This window comes from Diospyros lotus, unplaced genomic scaffold (assembly GCF_014633365.1).
Source record: "Diospyros lotus cultivar Yz01 unplaced genomic scaffold, ASM1463336v1 tig00010963_1, whole genome shotgun sequence".
Lineage (NCBI taxonomy): Eukaryota > Viridiplantae > Streptophyta > Magnoliopsida > Ericales > Ebenaceae > Diospyros > Diospyros lotus.
The window spans coordinates 397327-419512 of NW_026267115.1; the positions used below are offsets into that span (position 1 = coordinate 397327).

Below are 22186 nucleotides of genomic sequence, written 5' to 3' on the forward strand. Positions count from 1 at the left end.
AAAAAAAAATTAGTTTTGTTTTTTTTTTGTTTATTGTAGTAGGTTGTTAAACATTTTTTAATCTCTGAGATATTATATTTTAGTTAAAAATTCACTATCATTAAGAAATTTTCAGATCTTGTAGTTGATTGAATTTTAACTTTTTTTTTAATTTAATGAAATGATAAAAAAAATAGTAAAAAAATATATTATTTATTTTTTTATAAAAAAATTAATACTATTAAAAATATCTCAATAAATTTTTTCACCTAGAGCCCCTAAATTGGTTGGGCCGACTATGCTATTCACCAACTTTGAGGGATATCTATCTATACCTCTCAACCAAATATTTTCAAGACTTTTTTTTCTCAACTTTTTGATTTCTAGACACACATGCATACCTAAGTCACTTGTTCTGTTTCTTCACCCAACCAAGTTAATCTGTATCTTTCCAAGCATCATGCAAACATTTGACTTAAGTATCTGAGAGTCCGTGCAAGAAAGAGTATCTTAACTGGTTGTTGCCTTGCAAAAAACATTATCTCGAACAACTACAGTACTTTCCTGACAACTGTTCACTCTTTCAGACAACGGTAAACTCCTGTCAATCTTGTTTTCTTCTTGGTTCTACTCTATCTTGAGTTGTCCCAATACAAATTTCACTTCTTGTATGTTCCAGAAACGACATACATCATCATAATAATTAATGCAACATTAAGTGTTTACCTCTATTTAATACCCAAAACAAGATACAATAATTTATTTAAAAAAATAATTTAATTTAGCTTTCAAATTGCAATTGCATTGATTAAGGATGGTTTCTTGTGACAATATCAAATACAACTAGTCAATTAATTGAATAAGGGATAAGTTAATTAAAAGAGTTTATTGGTTAATCATACTATACTTACAGTGGCAGATTAAAAAAATGTAAAATTTTATATATTAACCAAAGTCAACATCCGTTAATTAATCAACTGATGGTTCCTTGTTCTTTGCTATTATTTTGTTTTTTTAATATTTACAATTATTTATTAAAATGATGACATCGTGAAGTCAATCATCACTTGATCTGTTTAATAGTTGTGTCTGGGGTTGGCTTTTCTTGGTCCAAAGGCATTCCTAGCAATCCTCAAACCCAACCTTATTTGTGACTTGCTTTACTTGCAAAAGAAGGGTAGGAATTACTCTTTTGATAGAATCTCTAATACTCAAATTAGTCACTAATTGAAGACTACATGAGACAATCAATATAGAATTAGTAAGGTATTTGACTCTTAAAAAGTTAAACCCTTATATAGACACACTAAGGGACCAATAAAGAGTCATGATTGCAACATATGATCAAGATTAAGGGCCAATGGGTGTCTAAGATTGTGCCATGTAAAAAGTTAGATTCGACCCCATGGCCACTCTTAGGTGTAAAATGAAATGAGCCTCAGGCTTAATTTAAGTCTAAACACAATACTTTAAGCCTAATTTTTATGAGTTTGATTAAACTCTAAATTAAATCTGAACTTCTAATTTGGATCTCACCCAAGTGAAGGAAGGATGTTCTTGCATTCTTTTTCCTTGGAAAAGGAATGTTTATTGTCATAAAATGTATTTTTTGAAAAATCATTAAAGATTGAGTTTAAAATTTTAAATTTATTTAATAAAAAGATTGAATTTAAGTTTTAAAATACTCAACCTATTTAGACACATCAACGTGTGATACATGAAAAAGTATTAGGGATGTCGTTTTGACATTTCTGAAATATTTTGTTTTCAAAAGGATAAAAAATATTTTTAGACAATTTCTGTAATTTTAGAAACATAACTCAAAATTTTTAATTTTTTCTGAAATTTATTTATATATATTATGGTGTTCATGTTTATACTTTTCTATATTAAAAATTATATTTATAAAAATATCTCTATATTTTTTTTTATTTACGTTTTTTTTCTTTTCTGTTTCTTATTATATTCATTTTTCGTTTTTATTTTCAATCAAGTTAAATTTAACACAAATGTTTGTGCCTTATTTATATATGTTTATACAAACTTGGATATACACTCATTTAAAAACTTGTTCTAAATTAGCAAACTCCATTTTAAAGCAAGAAAGGAAGTCTAAATCAATCAAAAGCTTGAATCAAACTGAATATTTTTCAAACTCTAAAGAGAGAGAAAGCAAGAAAGGAAGGCATCAAAGTCCATTTCAAAGTAAGAAAGAAAGTAAAAAGAAATTGAGTCTTAACAATACATCACGACCTCCCAAACAAACTCCATTTTGGAGACGACAACTTTTGATTAATTGGTCGATAAGCAATATTAATGGCGTAATTAGTGGTCAACCAAATACAGAGTTCATCGTGAGCACCCTGCAGATAGAGACAGCCAAAGCCATGAAAATGGCGGCCACTCTGCTCCTTCCACACGACATTAATGATGATGAAGAAGAAGAACTCGAAGCACCCCGCTCTGATGAGTTCCCGGAATTGGAATTATTAGAACCTGCACACATACAAACACCAATATTAATTCCAATCGAGCTTTGGACTCGGTGGCCGAGATTTGATTATATATATGTGTGTACCTGTAAGGCAGCTGGAGATGGGGTTGACGTGCTGGCCGCATCGGCCGGGAAGCTGCTGGGCCTGGGTTACGTTGATGCCGGCCTGCTCGGCTTGACGTGTGCCCCGGATGCTTATCATGCTGCACAGGCATTCGGGGTCGGATTTTATCACCCATTTCAGAGGGTCGCAGCAACTATCCGGCGGGTCTCCCTCGCTGTTCAGGTACCGGAAGCAAGGACGAAGCCGGTCTATACACGACGACGACGACGACGTTTCTTGGGCCAAGCTTAAATATTCGGCCATGATGAAGATATTCATTGCCAGCACAACCACGCCAAACCAGGTACAGCGAATTCCCATTAAACCCATCTTAATTAAATAATTAATCAAAATCTGCAGCTTCAATCAGATCACACACACACAGAGAGAGAGAGAGAGAGAGCTTGAGCTTGTGCATATGTCCATGTATGGCAGTCTATATATATATATATATATATATAGGTAGATATAAGGCAGCCATGCACGCATATATGCGATGAGAGGAGCTGCTGGTTGGAGTTGGTAACTGAACCGGTGGCTTACCAGTTGACTTTTTGGGATAGGAAGGCGGCGGTGACCGTTAAATACGTTGACCTACTTCTTGCAAAACAGAAACTCTGGAAAATTAAGTTGCCAAATTGTGGCTGACTGTTGCTATTATTTTTATATTTTTGGACAACGCTAATGTTAATTATCATTTTAAGAGTAATAACTAAGTTTTAATAAATATATCTTATTTTTAAATAAAATATTATTTTTATTGTAACCTATTCTTGAGGAGAAGATAATTTTTTTTTTTGGAGAAAATGTGCTCTCCCTAAAGAAGAGAAGTTCTCCACCTTCACTGTATAAAGATTGCATAGCATAAACCCAATCGAGTCATTCTCCCGAGAAGAACAACAAGAGAAAAGCTTTTTCTCATATAACTATGCCTTATTATTGTCTAGCGTAATAATAAGTCATCTCTAAGATATTTTTATCTCAAAAGACTATTCATCTGGAGGGATTTCTCATTAGACCTAATCCATTCTTAGCCTAGGATAACAACCTACACTCCCCATGCATGTGTGCCATATATCTCTTTCACCAACATCGAAGAGGTATAAATACCCCTAACCTTGCATTTTGGAGGATTTTTAATCCAACCTTTCACATTCCACTTGCACTCACAACAAGTCACTTGTTTATTCTTTCGGAGGAACACCTTATATACTTCTCCCAAACAACTTAAGTAGCTTGTTTGTTTGTTTTACCTACGTCTTCATAATTTTCACCTGCATATGCATAGCACCATAAAGACCGCATTTATTTGACTTAAACATCAGAGAGCTCGTTGAAGGAATCCCTAACTATTTTTTGTCTCATAGTCACTCTCCTAGACAGCGGAGCTTCCCTTAGACAACTACATCTTTCTCTTACTTTACTCCCTAAACTACTTAGTCAAGCCCAACATTTACGTATTTGAGAAACTCATGTTGATTGGTCTCTCCCTTGAACAAAGGGTTGAGTTCCCTCGAACAAAAGTGAACTCTCCTCTGAACAAGTAGTTAGCCATTTGCCTTCTAGTACTAGGTCATTTGTTCATTGTTGTGCTTTACCTCTCCTGTTCTACAAATATACTTATTGTATTATGATAACAATAATTTTTAATTTTAAAATAATTTTATTAGTTGATAATAAATGTGTTATATTTTGTAATATTTTGTTAATTAATAAAATTATTTTAGAACTAAAAACATTATTCCTTATCTAAAAATAAAGTGTATTTATTGAAACTTAACCATTACTCAATAATTAGTATTACAACTTGATTAGTAATAAATTCTAGATATGAGTACTTTATTTTTGGTATTTAATTTTGAAATAGTAAAAGTATGAGAACTTACAAAATTAGGCCTTGTTTTGTTTGTTATTTTTAAGGCGTTTTCAGTTTTAAATTTTTCAAAACAGTGAAAATGTATTTATTTTTATATTTTTAAAAACGTATTTTTGAAAACAAAACAAAATTATAAAGAAAACTCAAACCAATAAAATATTATTTTAGATATTTTCATCAGAAATACGCTCAAAATTTTTAAAACACGAAAAATATTATAGACAAAAAAAACGTATTTTTAACAATCTCAAAACAGACACTTAAAATATAAAACTAAAAATTGAAACATGAAAAGAACAATCTCTTGCTTTTTCGATATTTTCTGTGATAATATTTAATTTTTGCATGCAGGAGGGGAAAATATTTTATAATTTTTTAAAATTGCAGCATTTTGAGATTGCTCCCTTAAAATAATTTTAAAAATCAATATTTAAACTTCAGCCAAACAAGCCCTAAGCTCCCGCCTTCGGCTGAGTTTAAGCAAATGAGTAAACTCAATTTATTCTGTACATTGTTCATTCACCGTCTATGGCTCTTTTGACCAACTACTTGCCTCTCAAAAGGGAACACAACTTTCTTTACAAAATGTGCACGCAGTAGTCATGTTCAGCCCTACAAATGGTCCCGTGCCATGTACCTAGGGGATTAAGTTGTACGAAATTGACAAAATAATCTCTAATAACATATTAAAGATAAGGCCCGCACCATTTGTACAAAAGGGATTCATAAAACCCTTTTACATGTGTAATAAATCGCGATTTGTTCACTCCCTTCTCTCTCTCTCCCTGCCCGCCTCACCCTAGCCTGTAACCTTGCCTCCTCTTGCAGTTGCAACCTCACCTCCTCTCTGTGTCTCGCCGCCTCTCGTCGTCTCGCCTCTACGTCTTGTCGCCTCGCCTCCTCACCGCTGGAACATCCAGCAACTGACGACCACCCAAACCAACCGAGGTGCAACGGGCAGCGACGATCGGCAAGCAATGAGGGCGAGGCGCAGAGGCAAGGCAAGAGAAAGACAGAGGAGAAAGAGTGTATGTTTTAGGTCATTTATCAGAGAAATAATTTGGTCATTTCATTATTCTGTAAAGTTTTCTATACATCATCTTCTGTACAAATAGCTTTATCCTAAAGATAATACGACTAATAACGATTTCTATCAAAATAGTCTCAAACAGTAAATATAGAGTTAAATTAAAGAATCCAGACTTATTGTACCCATTAGCTTTCAAACTACGAAATAATTTTTAAAATAATATAAATTTAAAAAAATGGTGCATGGATCTTTTAAATTATGGGCTTGTGGTAAGTTTGAATAAGTTTAAGAAACATACTAAGTTCTTTAACACTTTTAAGTCAAATTTAAAGAATCTAACTTCCAAACTATGAAATAATTTTTAAAATAATATAAAAAGTAAAAAAAAATGGTGCATGGGGCTTTTAAATTATGGGCTTGTGATAAGTTTGAATAAGTTTAAGAAACATAGTAAGTTCTTCAAACCATTTAGATGTTGACATTTTTAAGTCAAATTTAACGTTTTAACTTTTTAACATTTATTAGGCCAATCAGACTTTAACGCTTCACTAAGTTTAGAAACCACTAGGTTCTCCAATCACCATCTGAGGTCAATACATCATCATCAAGCATTGATTCCAATATGTGGGGTACAAAATAATTTTTACACTTGCAACATAAACTGATGAACTTTCAAATTGTATCATGATAGCCAATAAAGAAGACAGATGGTAAATTCAGTAGCGCAAAAGCAGAAAACCACAAATTCTTCCATTGTTGTTTGAAACAAAAGCCTAGACAACGCAGAGGAGGTGATGCCATAAAATCTTATTATGTACAATATGCATACGAAAATGGAACCCCCTTTGCGGACCCGAAATCTCTCTATGCATTTGCCCACGGGCGAGTAAGCGTCTACACAATTTACTTGGTGTCTTTCCAGGATTCAACACCCATGCTAAGAGAGAGAGAGAGAGAGAGAGAGAGAGAGAGAGAGAGAAGAATTTGAAGGAGACCAGTTACACCACTAGACATAATACGTCATGCCAACTTCAATAAGGCTAATGTGGGGAATGTTAAGTGCCACAGAAGGGCCTCTGCAGTTCTTTCGGAGAAACGAATATCCAATGTCAATAACAAGCTTCTTCAGAAATGATGAGGATCTTCTTGCCTTCACATATGAATGCCCCATTATGTAGGCAACCCCTGCTTCCTTTGCCTGGATCAATTCTAAAAGCTCCTCTCTAACTGCAGGATCCATCCCAGGGTTTGGTGGCAAATGAAACCTGACGTGGCGCCCTGTCATCTGTGCGCTCTCATCATCATAAGAAGACCGCAAACTCTGGAGAGTTAGGGACCTGATGCTTCGGGTAGTATTGCCGGTGCTATAATTTTCTTGCTCAGAAACCAGTAGGCATGAGCTTGATTGAGTGGGCCTGGTGCTTATAACAGCCATCCTCCCATCAAATGATGCACTGTCAGAGCTCGATAGTGTTGGTTCCACGGCTTCCATCTGGATGAACTCTGCTATACTTTGGATGAGCCGGTTCTCAAAGTCTCCATCATCCCGTTGAATGTCTTTATAACCATACCTCACAATGCACCGGTACATCCTGTAGGGTCTCGGGCAAATACGGCCGATAAGGAACCGTTCATCAGGTGACACATAGGGCACTGGAACAGATTTTACACAAACAAAGACCAGCACAGTATGGAATGCTGGGAGATTGGTTACAAAGTGAGAGAAGATTGCAGGCACTCCTGTTGCCAATTCCGAGTATACGAGGCCTATTCCTGGTACACGGACAATACCAAGGCTAGGACCCAGCCCAAGTAGCCATCTCAACGGAACTTTATTGTGAAGATCAAAGTTATATTTCTTGCGAGTTCCATATTGCCAGACAAACATGATCATCATAAAGATGAAGGCAAGAACAAGAGAGACCCAACCTCCCTGCGGAACCTTCATGAGTGCAGATGACAGGTAGACACCCTCGATGAACCCAAAAAAGAGAAGGAATGTGGCCGCTAATAGAATGCTTCTCTGCCAGACGAAGACTAGAACAAGTGCCATGAGACATGTTGTGATAAGCATAACTGTCATGCAAGCAAGGCCTGGGTGCCAAAAGAAATAAATAGACAATAAGGATAACCCTCAAAAAAACATATAAAACTGCAGAAAGTGAGAAAATACGCTGGAGGAACTAAATTGAGAGAGAGAGAGGCTTTCTCCTGCCTGTCATAAGAGTGGCAGATGTAAACCAGATCCCTTAGGTAGGAGTGCTTACGAGTGTGTTTTAAGTAAATATTGTGTGGGATCTGTTGCAACCATGTTTCTGTGTATATTTCACACATATATCTTGGCACATTACCCTTTGTTATTTTCAACTTGTCATATTTTTAGCAAAGAAAAAATCAAAAGCAAAAGCAAGACGTATGTTCTTTATGTGAGATCTAAAGCATTCTCGTCTTATTTTTACTGTCCATTAATTAATTATCAGTTCTTTTTTTTTAAGGGACAGCTAAAGGACAAGCTACAGTGCAATGTGTAACTGCCGGGCTCAGGTTCTACTCTCTTTTATGAAGCATTTTGCTCTCCGTTGCATTCTTTTTTATGTTTCTTTTTCTTTAAGTCGGGGCAGCGAACACTGTTGTAAGTCTCCATATATGGCACAAGCTTTGTTTATGCAAGGGATATTTTTCCTGTGAGATCATGGGTGTCTGAACAAACATAACAAAATTGGTAAATAAGTTTAGAATTTACAATCCATTAAGCATGAACTGAAATGGTATAAGATATATGCCAGGCAAGCCAGCTCAGTTCAGTGCTCATAGATCAGAGAAAGAAGAGGGGGAGGGGGGATGCAATTCTCACAATAGATATCTTTTTTTCCTCTGATAAGCACAATTCCTTTTACTATGAAATTGATTTGACTTACCATAAGCATTTCCGATCAAAGTTGTATCCTGGAAACCAATAGCTATAGCAAGAGTAATGACCATGAGGATCCAATTTATTTCTGGTATATATATTTGGCCATAAATATGTCTTGAGGTGTGCACAACCTTGACCCTGGGAAAGCAACCAAGGGCATGGCACTGCTTGACAATGGAGAAGGTTGCACTGATTATAGCCTGACTTCCAACAATTGCTGCTAAAGTGGCAATAACAAAGACAGGCCAATATACAGCCTCTGCAAGAGAACCAAAAACCAAATCAAGATTCAGGATAAATTCATTTACAAAAAGATTAACTAACTTCCAAGTTGTTAAATAGAACAAACCAGGTATTGAGTCATAGAAACTGTTAGGAATGGCAGTGATCTTTTTAGACAAGAAAGCAGCCTGGCCCATGTATTGTACAACTAAACAGGGGTATATCACAAAAGCAAAAGCAAGCTGCATAGGTGAGAAGAGTGATCAGACTATCAGATTACCATTTGAAAGAAACATAAATAAAAAAACGGATATAAACCAGTGCATATTTTTACTGATAATACATAAAGATCCTAGCATCAGCTTCTCCAGGAAATTTAATGCAAGATAACAATAAGTGAATGCATGAGAGAAGGGGTACGTGAGTAGTATGTGCCTCAAGTTTGAGACACATGAACTCTGCAAAGCCCAGAAGCTGGGTTGGAGAGGCAGTAGTAGTGGTGATATAACCAGTTGCTGGCAATGCTTGATCAATATGACCACTATCAAACTTTAGTCTGACACTCTCACAGAGTGCAATGGACTAAAATGACTGGCTCAAATGTTCCAAGCATTTGAACGACAGTAAACATACTAGTATTAACTTCTCCAATATTGATATGTGAAAAGGAATAGTTGAATGCAAGAAAAGAAGATAGGATTGAGACAGTAAAGCGTGTGGCATAAGTTGTTTACCATGCTACAAGATATCACTCTTTTTCTTTTCTTTTTTTAACATAATTTTCTCCCTTAACTTGCTCTGATGCCATACAGATGACCCTGCTATGCTGAAGACCTTGTGCTCTGATATGTTAGGGGTCAGTGGCTCACATGTATGTTCCTTAACCCATTAGATAGAGACAGCCCTATTGTGCATAATCTAAGGCCTCACGTGCAGGGTTGCAAACAAGCTCAACCAAGCCCATAAATGCTCAAGCTTGTTTGTTTAGAATTTGTTCAAGCTCGGGCTCAAGCTTGTTTATTTAGAAGCTTGTCAAGCTCAAGCATAGCTCTTTTATATTAAACAAGCTTTATTTTAGTTCGTGTTTGTAGAAGATATAAAATTAGTGTATTTCAGTATATATTTCTCTTGAGTAATATATAATATGGGAAAAAATCTCAATTCTAAGAAAACACGCATTATTCTAAAACATGTTCCAAGCAAGCCTATAAACGAACTTACAAACAAGCTTGTTCACGAGCCCAAACAAGCCAAGTACCTTAAAGCTCTTGAAAATCCAGATCCAACTTGTTTATCTAACCAAATAAATGAGCACTAATCAAGCCAAGCTTCAAACCGTTTGCAAGTAGCTCTGCTCACTTGCAGCCTTACTTGCGTCATCCCAAGTGCTAAAAGAACCCTCCTGTGGGACTATAGGGCAGCACTTGTACTCAGGCAGTCCAGCAGCAGCCCCTCTATTGCAGGCTACCTACCCTAGCAGCCCTTACGCCGGCTTCTTATCAACTTACAGACCTAACCTATATGCCATTATGTAATGCCAACACAATTTCTGCTGGTGAATCAGGCATATATAAAAAATGCGGCCAACATAATGCTCATGCATTCCATGTTTAAGGTCTGGGGCATCACAAGAAGCTTCCTCCATGCAGATGGCATGCATCCAGTGTTGAGAAAAGAGAACTGCAAACCACAATAGCTGGGGAGAGAACCAGCAGTTGTGGTAATGCGCTACCAGTACAAGTACCGATAATGCTTGACCAATAGGTAGCCCTTCCAAACCTTAGCTTCTAACTGCCCCGCACAATTGCATTGACTACACAAACTACCTCAACATTAGGATTGAGATCAACAATGGAGATCATTGTGGATCCTAAACCAGTATCAGAGCACCACTATACCAGTAACGATTCTTCATTGTCAACATCTGGCCTTAGTAATTGGAAGCGTACAGATCAAATAAGGACTTACCCTAATTGACAAGGCAGTGAAGTGGCCAAGATCTGCAAACATTGCTTCAGTACCTGATGAGAACCAACAAGACTCAGCAAATAGGTTGCATGCTTAAATTAAAAATATTGATATTGCCAAGTTTGTTAAGTAATAAATTCTTTTTAATTACCATCTTGACCCCAAAAAAAGGCAGAAATTAAACTAAATCCAATTCCCCCAAACCAAAAACATTATCCATATCTGGAAACTGAAACAAGCAAGAGGTGCATGAACCCTACGTACCTGTAACAGCGAGAAGAACCCCTCCAAGTGAAATCCATCCATCTTTACCAGTCTCATGAAAAAATTTGATGATATAATGCGGAGAAAATGCATATACGATTTTGGGGTTCCAATATATGGTATTGTACAGGCCAATGGCAAAAATTGATATCAACCAGATAATGACAATGGGTGCAAATATAAAAGCTACCCTGTGAGTTCCATAATGCTGCAAAGCAAATAAGCCAACCAATATGACACAGGAAAGCAGAAGCACTTGACCTACAAGAAGTTGGATCCACAATTAGAAAAATAAAATCAGCAAATGAAACCCCAATTAGACCATGTCAAGATATAAATGGAGCAACTAGAACTTAACCAACAACCTACCATTAGTCAACATATGGTGATTAACTTGAAGCCCTGATACTGATGATAAAACTGCAATAAAGAACAAAATCCCAATCTCAGAAATCTCTTCACTCCACAAGAAAATTCTGGAAGGAACAGTAAAGTTCCCAAACTTCAACAGTTGCCCAAAAAGAAACTACAGATGAAAAACCAAAGAAAGGACCTTTTGAAGACAGGAGTCTCTAAACAGAACCACATGCAGAACAGAAAATGCTACTTAACAGACTATTCAAATTGACAAAAGTATCTACAATACTATTTCTGCTATTTATATTTGGAAAATGAAATTTGCAAAAGGAATTAATACGGGGAAACATTAATTCAGGAAATAATGCATAGATGTTGAACATGATTTCAAGTGGAAGTAGGCCACAAGGTGAACCAAGACGACCCCCATCTAATGAGTGCAAAATATTTTTTGTAGTACAATGTATTAAACTTTGGTCAGCCAACTGAATCACGTGATAAGTAGTGTTTTCATGTAATAATATGTGAGTTTGGCGAGCAGTAGAGACACAGAACATAAGAAAACAAGAACAATAAGAAGGAAATATCAAAATATTGATTTAAGTTTACTGAAACACTCGCAAACTAAATCAGCATTCAAAATATAAGTTCATAATGCAATTTAGTAAAGTTCATAAATTTCACCATAGAGCTGAAATGTGGATAATGGCATAGTTAAGAAATGTCAATTCATTCAACTTGATAGCATAGGTAACATAACAGATTACCTGAAATTGCAGGAGTAATCACGCCATCACCTATCACCATACCAGCCCCTAGTAACACCACAATAAGTAGAGCTGTGCGTAGTTTTTTATGCTTTTCAAGAAATCTCTTGAGCGGTAAAGATGATGACAAGCCCTGTCTTGAGGGGCCATATCTGTAAGCAGACAGCTCCTCATCGGCTGCTTGTTGATTGGGAAGTAAGCTAAGCTTTGCATGCCTGCAAAGCAGCGAGTATAGAGCAAATGTCCCACCTGACATGGATTAAATTAGATCATTCAAGATATAGGATAAGAGAAGCCTTATCATCAGCAATTAATGGAAACAGAGCAATTAATGGAAACAGAGTCTCCTCATACCTTCACCATTATCATCAGCACTCAGTACAATGAACACATATTTGAGCAAAGGAATTAATGTAAGAGTCCAAAAGATCAATGAAAATGCACCAAATATTGCTTCCTCATTCTGATGCTTCTGCAACTTCCCTACAAAGATGCTTCTGAAAACATACAGAGGTGAGGTGCTCAAGTCTCCATACACCACACCAAAGCTCTGGTATGCAAGCATTAGATTCCTGGAGAGATTCACCCATGAAAACTGCAAGGGCATATATAGTAAGTTCAGTTTAAGTTTAGTTAAAATTGATGTATTTTTTAGACAATAATCAACAATTTTCACATTAAATAGGATGTCAAACCAAAGACATCAAAATAAAATAGTGAAATCCAAGAAACATAATTAAGCATCATTAATGTTCAAGAATCAAAACACAGATTTGACATTCCCAGGGTTATCTAGTGCACAAGTAAGTGTGAGCATCCACAAGGATTCGTCATCATCCTGCTTGCAAAAGGAAAAAAGAGCAGATCTTTTACTTTCTCATTACGTCACCCTAGCCATTTTGCACGATTCCTTGCCTTGAATATTGCTGTTACTTGTTATTGAAAGAATCATTGACTTCTATGGCAGCTAACATCAAAAATCATAGTTCCCTTCTCGTCCTCAAATTCCTCACCTCTTTTTCCTCACATCTTCCCTTGCTTCTTACTTTGTCATTTCTAATTTCACGACTCATCCATCTCAACATTCTCTTCAATTTTTTTGCTGACACATTGCATACCATAAACGCTTGCCATCTTTTATCTCTTTGTCGTCAGTATTGATGGTGTCACTCATGTACCCCTACTTCAATAAGATTTCATTCACTATGTTTGGCATACGTCACAACCCCAAGGATCCCTCAAGGATATAGTAATAATTATGTATTATCTGTAATTCTCTTTAGTTGTACTTTGCTATAGCAGTTTGTACCTTTCAATTGTATAGGATAACACAGCCTATTGTCAGGATCCTATGTGGAACACGGGGAAAATTTGTATTTTACTTCTTATGATTGTAACAGTAGGCGATTAAGTGCTGTTGTATTCTAACAAGAAGCAGTTAAGGATGTTGGGTTGGCGGTTAGAAGGTTGTAGGAAGTTGTTAGTACTATTGGAGGGTGTAACAACCAGGCTGTTAAGATTGTAACCACCAAAGATTGGCGGGAAAGGGGCTATATAAGGGCTCCCAATTCAATAAGAAAACTAACAAATTTCATAACCAATTGATACTCTTTTCCCCTCTCCCTTGGAACTCCCTGTTTCGTCTCTCTCTCTCTCTCTCTCTCCCTTTGTTCTCCCTCTTCTTCTCTCTTTCCTAACCCTAATTTCCCTCTCAAGAGGAGAAATTACTCCCGAGGTCCTGACAAATTGGTATCAGAGCTCAAGACTTGGCCTACAGTTGCTGATTTGGAAGCAGAAAATGATGATGGCAGACGGCACAAGGATGAAGCAAATGGAAGCGCAACTTCAACAAGTTAATGTAGCAATGTCAGCCGTGCAAGGATTTGATCCATCGATGAAACAATTGATCAAAAGTTGGATCAGGCACTCTTGCATATGCGCGAGGAAGTGTCGAGCCAAATCTGATAAGTTTGAGAGCAGCTTCAAAGCTTCATGCTCATGTTCCAGGATAAAATTAGGTACGATTATCTCCTAATTTTCCTCTAATGGAACAATATGAGCCAGTTTTGTCCAGGCTCGAACCAAGCCCAAGGACGATAGAAATGGTGGAATTAGAAGCTAAAACCACAGCATCACAAGAAGGACTTGAGGATTGAGAAACCAGCAGGTGGAAAGGAATGCAAATAGCACCGCCCCATCCTCAATTTCCCATGCCAAAATTGGATCTACCTATGTTCAAAGGACAGAATCCACAATGGTGGATCCGAAGGTGTGAAAATCTATTTGTTCTTTATCAGACCCCAAAACACCAAAAGATCACTTTGGGGGCAACTTACTTGAACGACGTGGCCGACTCCTAATTTCAGGATTGGTACAAGTCGCGAGGAGGCAGTAATTGGTTAGAATTCATTGAGGAATTATGTACCAGGTTTGGGGACCAGAATTTGGCAGATGTCATGGAAGAGTTTAATAAGCTGAAACAGGTGGGAACGGTTCAGCAATATCAAGAGAATTTTGAAGAACTTAAGTCCATTATGTGCAAAATAAATCCTGGTTCAAGTGAGGCCTATTTTGTTTCGAGTTTCATTAGTGGCCTGAATGATGAACTCAAGCCATGCAACGACCAAAATCAGTCAAGGAGGCAGCTAAAAGTGCTCGGTTACAAGAGCTGTTGGTGGAAGCCCTGATGAAGAAGCAGAAATTTTCTTTTTTGTAGTAATCAGGTGACCTTCAATCGTGGGAGTGGTAAGGAGGCAATGAAAATTGGCCTGAGCATGAAAGGCAATGTTGTTCCACTTGTGACAGTGGGCAATCTGTCGTTCAGAGGCTAATAGGAAGTATTTGAGCAACGAAAGCAGGTTGGTCAATGTTACAAGTGTGGGGATCGATATCGATACCTACCGGGGCATCAATGTAGAAAACAACTGCTGATGTTGGAAGGAGGTGAGGAAATACTCACGTCAGATGAAGCTCTAAAGGAAGAAGAGATTGTGGAAGAAGAAGAAGAAGAAGAAGAAGAAGGGGATGGGAAGATCTCCTTACATGCGTTAAGGGGTCTGGTGAACAATAAAACCATCAAGGTGGGAGGGAAGGTGAGAAATCAGAAACCGATGGTTTTGATCGATAGTGGGATCACGCATAGCTTTCTAGATGAAAAACCACAAAGAAGTTGGGGTGCACAGCCACTAATGTGCAACCATTAACGGTAACAGTTGCGAATGGGGGAAAGATGGTAAGCAGATTGTCATGTATGAATTCCCACCGGGAAATACAAGGAGAAACATTTTTGATGGATCTGAGGCTATTGAAGCTTGGAGGCTGTGATGTGGTATTGGGGATAGATTGGATGAGGACGATTAGTCCCACCAGCTTCGACTTCAATAAGCTGGACGTAACTATCACGAAAGACGGAAGGGCAATGACTTTGATTGGGAGCGTGGACAATGGGTCATGCAAGATTATAACCGGAAAGAGGTTAGGGAGGCTGTTAAAATCAAGGCTGAACCAGGTGGCGCAGCTGTTTTCACTGCAAGCCACTGGAGAATAAGAGGAGATTCAACCGCAAGACGGACAGTTGCTGATAACAGTCAGCAGCTTGGTTCAATCATCATGGCAAGAATCTAACTCTTTACATAAATTGTTGGAAGAATTTAAGGATCTCTTTGCAGAACCCTTATCCTTACCCCCCAAATGTGCATTTGATCATGCCATCCCACTTAAACCTAATTCGGAACCTGTCAATGTTTGTTCCTATAGATATCCGCCCAAACAAAAGACTAAAATCGAAAACCTTGTCAAGGAAATGTTATGACAGTCCATTATCCAACCTAGCCATAGCCCATTCACTTCTCTCGTCCTTGTAAAAAAGAAAGACGATTCATGGCGGTTCTGTATTGATTACCGCCAATTGAACTCTATAACCATTGAAGACAAATTTCCTATACCCATAATTGAAGACCTCCTAGATGAACTCAAACATGCAAACATTTTCTCCAAATTAAACTTGCGGGCTCGTTATCATCAAATCTGTATGAGGCCAGAAGACAATCATAAAACAGCCTTTCAGACCCACCAAGGGCACTACAAGTTCAATGTCATGCCCTTTCATTTAACAAACGCCCCCTGCAACCTTTCAATCACTAATGAACTAGATCTTTGAGCCTTTTCTACACAAATTAGGCTTGGTTTTCTTTGATGACATACTGCTTTACAGCCCAACCTTTGACCAACATCTCAGCCATCTCTGAACTGCATTTGAGATCCTTAAGTTTAACCAATTATATGTGAAAAAATTGAAGTGCGCATTTGCCCAAAGGCAGGTTGAGTATTTGGGGCACATCATTTCAGCCCAAGGAGTAAGTAAGTACAGACCCAAACAAGGTGGCAGCTATGCAGAATTAGCCTCGGCCTGCAACTATGAAGGCACTGCAAGGATTCTTAGGGCTGACAGGATTTTATTGGCATTTTGTGCAAAATTATGGGATCATCAACAAGCCATTAACAGAATTATTGAAAAACATAACTTCCAATGGAATCCCCAAGCAAAAGAGGCATTCGAGCAGTTGAAAAGGGCTATGAGTTAGGCTCCTGTTTTTGCCTTACCCAATTTTAGTCAGCCCTTTGTATTGGAGACAGATGCAAGTAGTGTCGGAGTGGAGCTGTTCTTATGCGAGGGGACCAACCCATAGCTTTTTAAGCCAGGCCTTAACACGTAGGGCTAAGCATCTACAATAAGGAATTGTTGGCAGTCTTGATAGCGGCTGATATTTGGAAAGTGGAGCCTTTGTAATACACACCAATCACGAAAGTTTAAAATTTTGTTTACAACAGAAATTACAAACTCAGCTGCAAAGGAGAGGAATGAGTAAACTGATGGAATTAGATTATACAATCCAATACAGACGGGGGAAAGAAAATCCAGCCATCGCAGATGCACTGTCTCGGTGCTTTGAGGAAAGGTCAATCGCAACCATTACTGCCATCGTTCCAAATTGGATGCAAGGGGTAACCAAGAGTTATTCTATAGCTGGGTGGATGAACGACCTGCAGGAGCAACTACTACTCGACCCCTCTAGTAAACTGGGTACGCTATATCGAGCGGATTGATCAGATTTCATGGCAGGATTGTGATTGTAGACTGTAGTCAGCTTAAATTCAAAATCTTACAAGCATTACATGGTTCACTGGTGGGGGGGCATTCAGGCATAAGAAGCAAATATCACAAAATCAAGTAGATGTTCTATTGGCCTGGCCTTGAGAGAAATGTACAAGAATATGAGATGTCATGTGACGTGTGTCAGCACTGTAAGCATGAGTCGATGACAACTCCAAGCCACTAGAAAGACCAGAGCAGGCATGGATCTGTCTTTCCATGGACTTTGTGGAAAGATTGCCAAGGTTGAAAGGTTAAAACTGCATAATGGTAGTGGTAGATTGGTTCACTAAGTTTGCCCACTTTCTAGGCCTCTCTCATCCCTTCATGGCACAAGAGGTGGCTCGAGTATTTTAGGATCTGGTAGTTAGCTTACATGAGGTGCCAAATCCTATAGTCTTGGATCGAGACAAGGTTTTTACTAGCCTTATGCGGCAGGACTTGTTTAAGTCATTGGGGGTTCATCTACACATGTCCACAGCCTACCACTCGGAGACAAATGGCCAAACGGAAAGGGTAAGCCAATGCCTTGAGATCTACTTACGCTATCTTTGCATCGATCAGCCACGTAGCTCAAAGAGATGGTTTTCCTCAGCGCAATGGTGGTATAATTTGTGCTATCATAACTCCATCAAGATGTCTCCTTTTCAGGCCCCATATGGCTATAAGCCTTCTTACTTGCCTGCCACATTGCCATCTTCCTTGGTAGCTGCAGTTGAATGATTTTCTACAACAACAATAGGAGGTATTGCAAGTCCTAAGGAAGGAATTGGCCTCTGCCCAACACTGGATGAAGCAATTTGCTTATCATCGGCGCAGTGAGTGGGTATTTTCAATCGAGGATTTGGTTTATTTGAAATTACGACACTCTTACCAGCGAGCCCTCACTAACAGCCAGGTATCTAAGCTGAGTCTCAAGTTCTTTGGGCTCTTTTCCAATTGTAGCAAAACTTGGAACTGTTGCTTATCAACTGTAGCTACTAACCAGCTCTTACATACATCCGGTTTTTCATGTCTCGTTGCTCAATAAGTCTGTAGGAGCACAACCGGTCTCCTCTACATTACCAGGCATAGGGCCCCCATTACTCATGTGTTGGTCTAGTGGGCTCATCTCCACCTTGACAACAATACATAGGAATACCTTCCCGATCAGCAGTTTCCTCAATCAGCCAAGCTTCTCTCTCTTTCTTGAGGACAAGAAAGTTCTGAACCGAGGAGGAGGGAATTATCAAGATCCTATGTGGAACACGTGGCAAATTTGTATTCTACTTCTTATGATTGTAACAGTAGGTGGTTAAGTGTTGTTGTATTGTAACAAGAAGCAATTAAGGATGTTGGGTTGGCAGTTAGGAGGTTGTAGGAAGTTGTTAGTACTGTTGGAGGGTGTAACAACCAAGTTGTTAAGATTGTAACTATTGGGTCTTTTGCATGGAGGATTCTGTCTAGAAGATAAAGAAAACAGTAGAACTCATTTGGAGAGTGAATGCGAATGGAATTTTCTAAGTTAGAAAGTAGTTAACTTAGATGTTTATTATAAGGGATATTTTAGTCTTTGTGTAGTCTAAATAATAAGCGTTGTAATTAACGCCCCTATGATCTATAAATAGGAGGCGAGGGTTAGGCAGTTGGACATAACATTCATTCATTCAATTATGTCTCTAAATACAAGTGAGACTGTCGAGAGGGAGAAAAGGCTTAGAGAGAAAGTTAGTCTTTGTAATCTCTTGTGTGAGGGCAATGAACTTGTATGATAGAGAATTGAGAGTTTTTGTAATCTGTTTTCAATGGTTTTTAGTGGAATTGCTCTCGGGATTTGCGGCTAGATGTAGGACTGATCCTTGATCAGTTCAAACCAAGATAAAAGCTTGTGCCTATTGTTTGGTTTGATTGTTTCTTTCTTTAATCTTTTTGTCTTATATTTCCAGTTTATATTTTCTGTTGTGGGTTGGTTTTGGGTGAGAAGTGTTGAGAGATTTGACAAGCTAAAGTATTGAATTGAGTTTCTAAGAGCTTCTAATCCTAACAATAACCACTAGAGATTGGCGAGAAGGGGGCTATAAAAGGGCTCCCAATTCAATAAGAAAACTAACGAATTTCATAACCAATTGATACTCTTTTCCTCTCTCCCTCAAAACTCCATGTTTCGTCTCTCTCTCTCTCTCTCTCCCCCTTTGTCCTCCCTCTCCTTCTCTCTTTCCTAACCCTAATTTCCCTCTCAAGAGGAGAAATTACCATGCTAGGACACAAGGTCCTGACACCTATAAATAGGCTAGATCAATTAGAGAATGTCATGGTGTTGAATGATATTGAACTATGATTTCTCTCTCAATTGTTTTGATCTCTCTCGTTTCCTCTGATCTCACTCTCTTTCTTTGTTCTGTCTACATTTCTCCCTCTATTCTTGTTGTCATCTCCCTCTCTTTCATTCTAATTCTCCCTCCATCCTATCTAATCTTCCCTCAGTTCCTTCCTAAATTCCAATCTAAACCCTAGGTAAACCCTAGGATCATGACAGCATAGTCCTCTGAATAATGAAAATTAATGTTCGAAGCCACCTGGAAGTTATTTTTAGTTAAATGTAAACCTAAGTTAATTCAATTAAATGCAGTACCACCACAGCAAAGGCACAAAGTGGAGCCACTTCTAACCTTCCCTTCTAGGATACAGATTACCCTAGTTGAACAGGATAAGCAACACATGTGCATGCAAACAAAGACAAGCTTTTCAACTTGAAACATGACTCCATACACTTGAGAGTTGAGATGCTGTTTTGCATGACATCTACTCATGCATATGTTATTCTTCAAAACGGTATCGTGGCCAACTTAATAATTGTATTAACAAATTGTAAGCACTTAAACAAGAATATTGTGGAATATGTGTTCTCAGTGATAACTTCATAAGCCATAAGATTTCTTAATAGCAATATTAAAAGGGTAGATTACACTACTAACCACCCCTAAGGTTTGACATAATTACAGGGTCCTCCCCTCTAGTTTGGGAAGAAATTACAGGTATCTCTCTTGAGGTTTAAAACTTGTTAAATTTTTCAAAATGCCAATAAGGCATGGTATAGTACCCCTTCCTTCCCCACCCCCTCCCCCCACATTAACCATTGAAAATCTAAGAACAAAGGGGAGGTGCATACAATTCTAATGAAATGTACCCCAATTCACTCCACCATGTGCACCTCAACCTAGTGGTGTGATTAAAAGAAAAATTATCATACTTCACTAGATATGGTGAATGCTATGTTGATTAGTTCTGATTTGCCTAATAACTTATAAGATGAGAGCTTTTATTCTGCATGTCATATTTTGAATAGAATTCCTTATTAGAACTCAAATAAAACTCATGAATTATGAAAAAAAAATAAAAAAAAATAAATAAACCTGGCTATAAATGTCTCAATGAGTGATATCTTCAAATTTTGTAAGATCCAAAATGAATTTGGCAGATCCTATAACAAAGGAATTGCGTAGACACTAGATAGTTAATTATTGAATCATTGAGGAGAATGGGACTGAAGTCCATAAACATGGAAAATACTTCGATCCCATATGAGTACAACAGTTAATGAGTAAAAGTTTAATGACTTTTAGAAGGTACCCCAAGTTAGATAGAGGGATCAGAAGCCTGATCTGCTTCATGAAGTATACTGGCCACTAAAGATGCCAAACGCTTGATAGTTACTCCGCACAAATGGCTCTGAAGATTATTTATGCAAATTCTGCAATTCAAACTAATTCACTCCAATCTACCGCTATTTCTCCAGTACATGTCTTTTTGGTTCTTGCAAGCCTAAAAATGTGCTCTTCCCCCTTTCTAAGATTGCCAAGAACGAATCAGTTGAAACTGAGTTGAGTTGATCGCCAAACAACAGGATTAAGAGGATAGAGGCATCAGAAGCCTAATCTGCTTAATGAAATGTAACGGCCACTAAAGATGTCAAGCACTTGATAGTTCCTCAGGATAAATGGTTCTAAAGATTATTTGTGCAGATTGTGCTATTCAAACTTCAATCAAACACAATTTCCCCAATTACATATCTTCTTAGTTCAAACTCAGTTGAGTTGATCCCGCACAACAGAATGAATAGGTTCCACTTCAAATTGAAATGACTATCCAGGAAGGGGCGAAACATTATCATCTCAAACGATGTGCGCGGATAACCAGTTTTCAGACTGGACGAGTAAACGAGAGCTAAAACCTAAATCGAAGCACGAAGCATAAATCAGTGAAGCAGACAGCCACGTAGCAGCAAGTACTCAACACCGCCGGAGCAAATTAAACAGTACAAAGCATAATGAATTACAACTTCAAGAAAGGAGAAGGAAATTGAAACGAGAAGACCAATCAGTCAAGACAACAGACTAAAAACGGAAGCAGGAGCAGAGAGGAGAAGGAACCTGCGAAGCGCTGCGGGAACTAGAAACGTCGGAGTCCATCGCATCTGGCCCGCCGCCTGCTCGAACGCCCACCCTGCCGGCCCCTTCGCTGCTCTGCCGTTTGACGAAGTTTCGGTGTCTATTTGCGGCTGAATTCCATTTTAATATATATTTCGGCGAGTTAACTTATCGCATAAAGTACAGAGGGGGCGGTCGGACGCTGTGAAATGATTGGCTGATGCTCGACTGGAACAGTCTCGCGCGTGGTGGAGGGAAATTGAGTGCGACTCAAGTCAATCCGCAACTCATTGTTGGGTTACTGTTCGGTGCTCACAATCCAAACGCCATTGAGCGTCACGCTTCAATTATCACCGCTTTTACTTCGTCCCCTGCCACGTCGACGGTTTCGGAAATTATTATTTATATATATTGATTTTGTTTATTGATGTGAGATAGACTAAGTTAATTAGAGATCAATATAAATATAAATTTAAAATTTTAACTCATGAATTATATTAAATTATGAGATTTATTTGTTTAAAATCTTAAATGTATCTTTTCTCTTTGTATGGTGAATGGTCAAAGTAGATATGAAATCTGTAAAATAAATAAATATTATTAATGTTTGTTTAATTTAAAATTATTATAATAGTATAATATACAAATATCATT

The 22186-nt window shown here is 37.9% G+C and overlaps 2 protein-coding genes across 3 annotated transcripts; both read right to left on the reverse strand.

Moving 5' to 3' along the window:
• Positions 1-2113: 2113 nt before the first annotated feature.
• On the reverse strand, positions 2114-2979 carry LOC127793496 (non-specific lipid transfer protein GPI-anchored 30-like). Its single transcript, XM_052324244.1, has 2 exons — positions 2558-2979; positions 2114-2475 (listed from the first exon to the last, which is right to left on the reverse strand). The coding sequence occupies exons 1-2, from the start codon at positions 2904-2906 to the stop codon at positions 2312-2314; spliced, it is 513 nt and encodes a 170-aa protein (XP_052180204.1). The 5' UTR covers positions 2907-2979; the 3' UTR covers positions 2114-2311.
• A 3191-nt stretch (positions 2980-6170) lies between these two features.
• Positions 6171-21701, reverse strand: LOC127793487 (potassium transporter 4-like). Of its 2 annotated transcripts, none has more exons than XM_052324233.1 (9): positions 21536-21701; positions 12329-12569; positions 11975-12223; positions 11220-11270; positions 10851-11111; positions 10587-10639; positions 8746-8860; positions 8401-8655; positions 6171-7576 (listed from the first exon to the last, which is right to left on the reverse strand). In XM_052324233.1, the coding sequence occupies exons 1-9, from the start codon at positions 21572-21574 to the stop codon at positions 6489-6491; spliced, it is 2352 nt and encodes a 783-aa protein (XP_052180193.1). In that variant the 5' UTR covers positions 21575-21701; the 3' UTR covers positions 6171-6488. The 2 variants fall into 2 exon arrangements, with proteins under 2 accessions (XP_052180193.1, XP_052180194.1); XM_052324234.1 differs by lacking the exon at positions 21536-21701 and adding an exon at positions 20736-20970.
• Between the last annotated feature and the right edge of the window lie 485 nt (positions 21702-22186).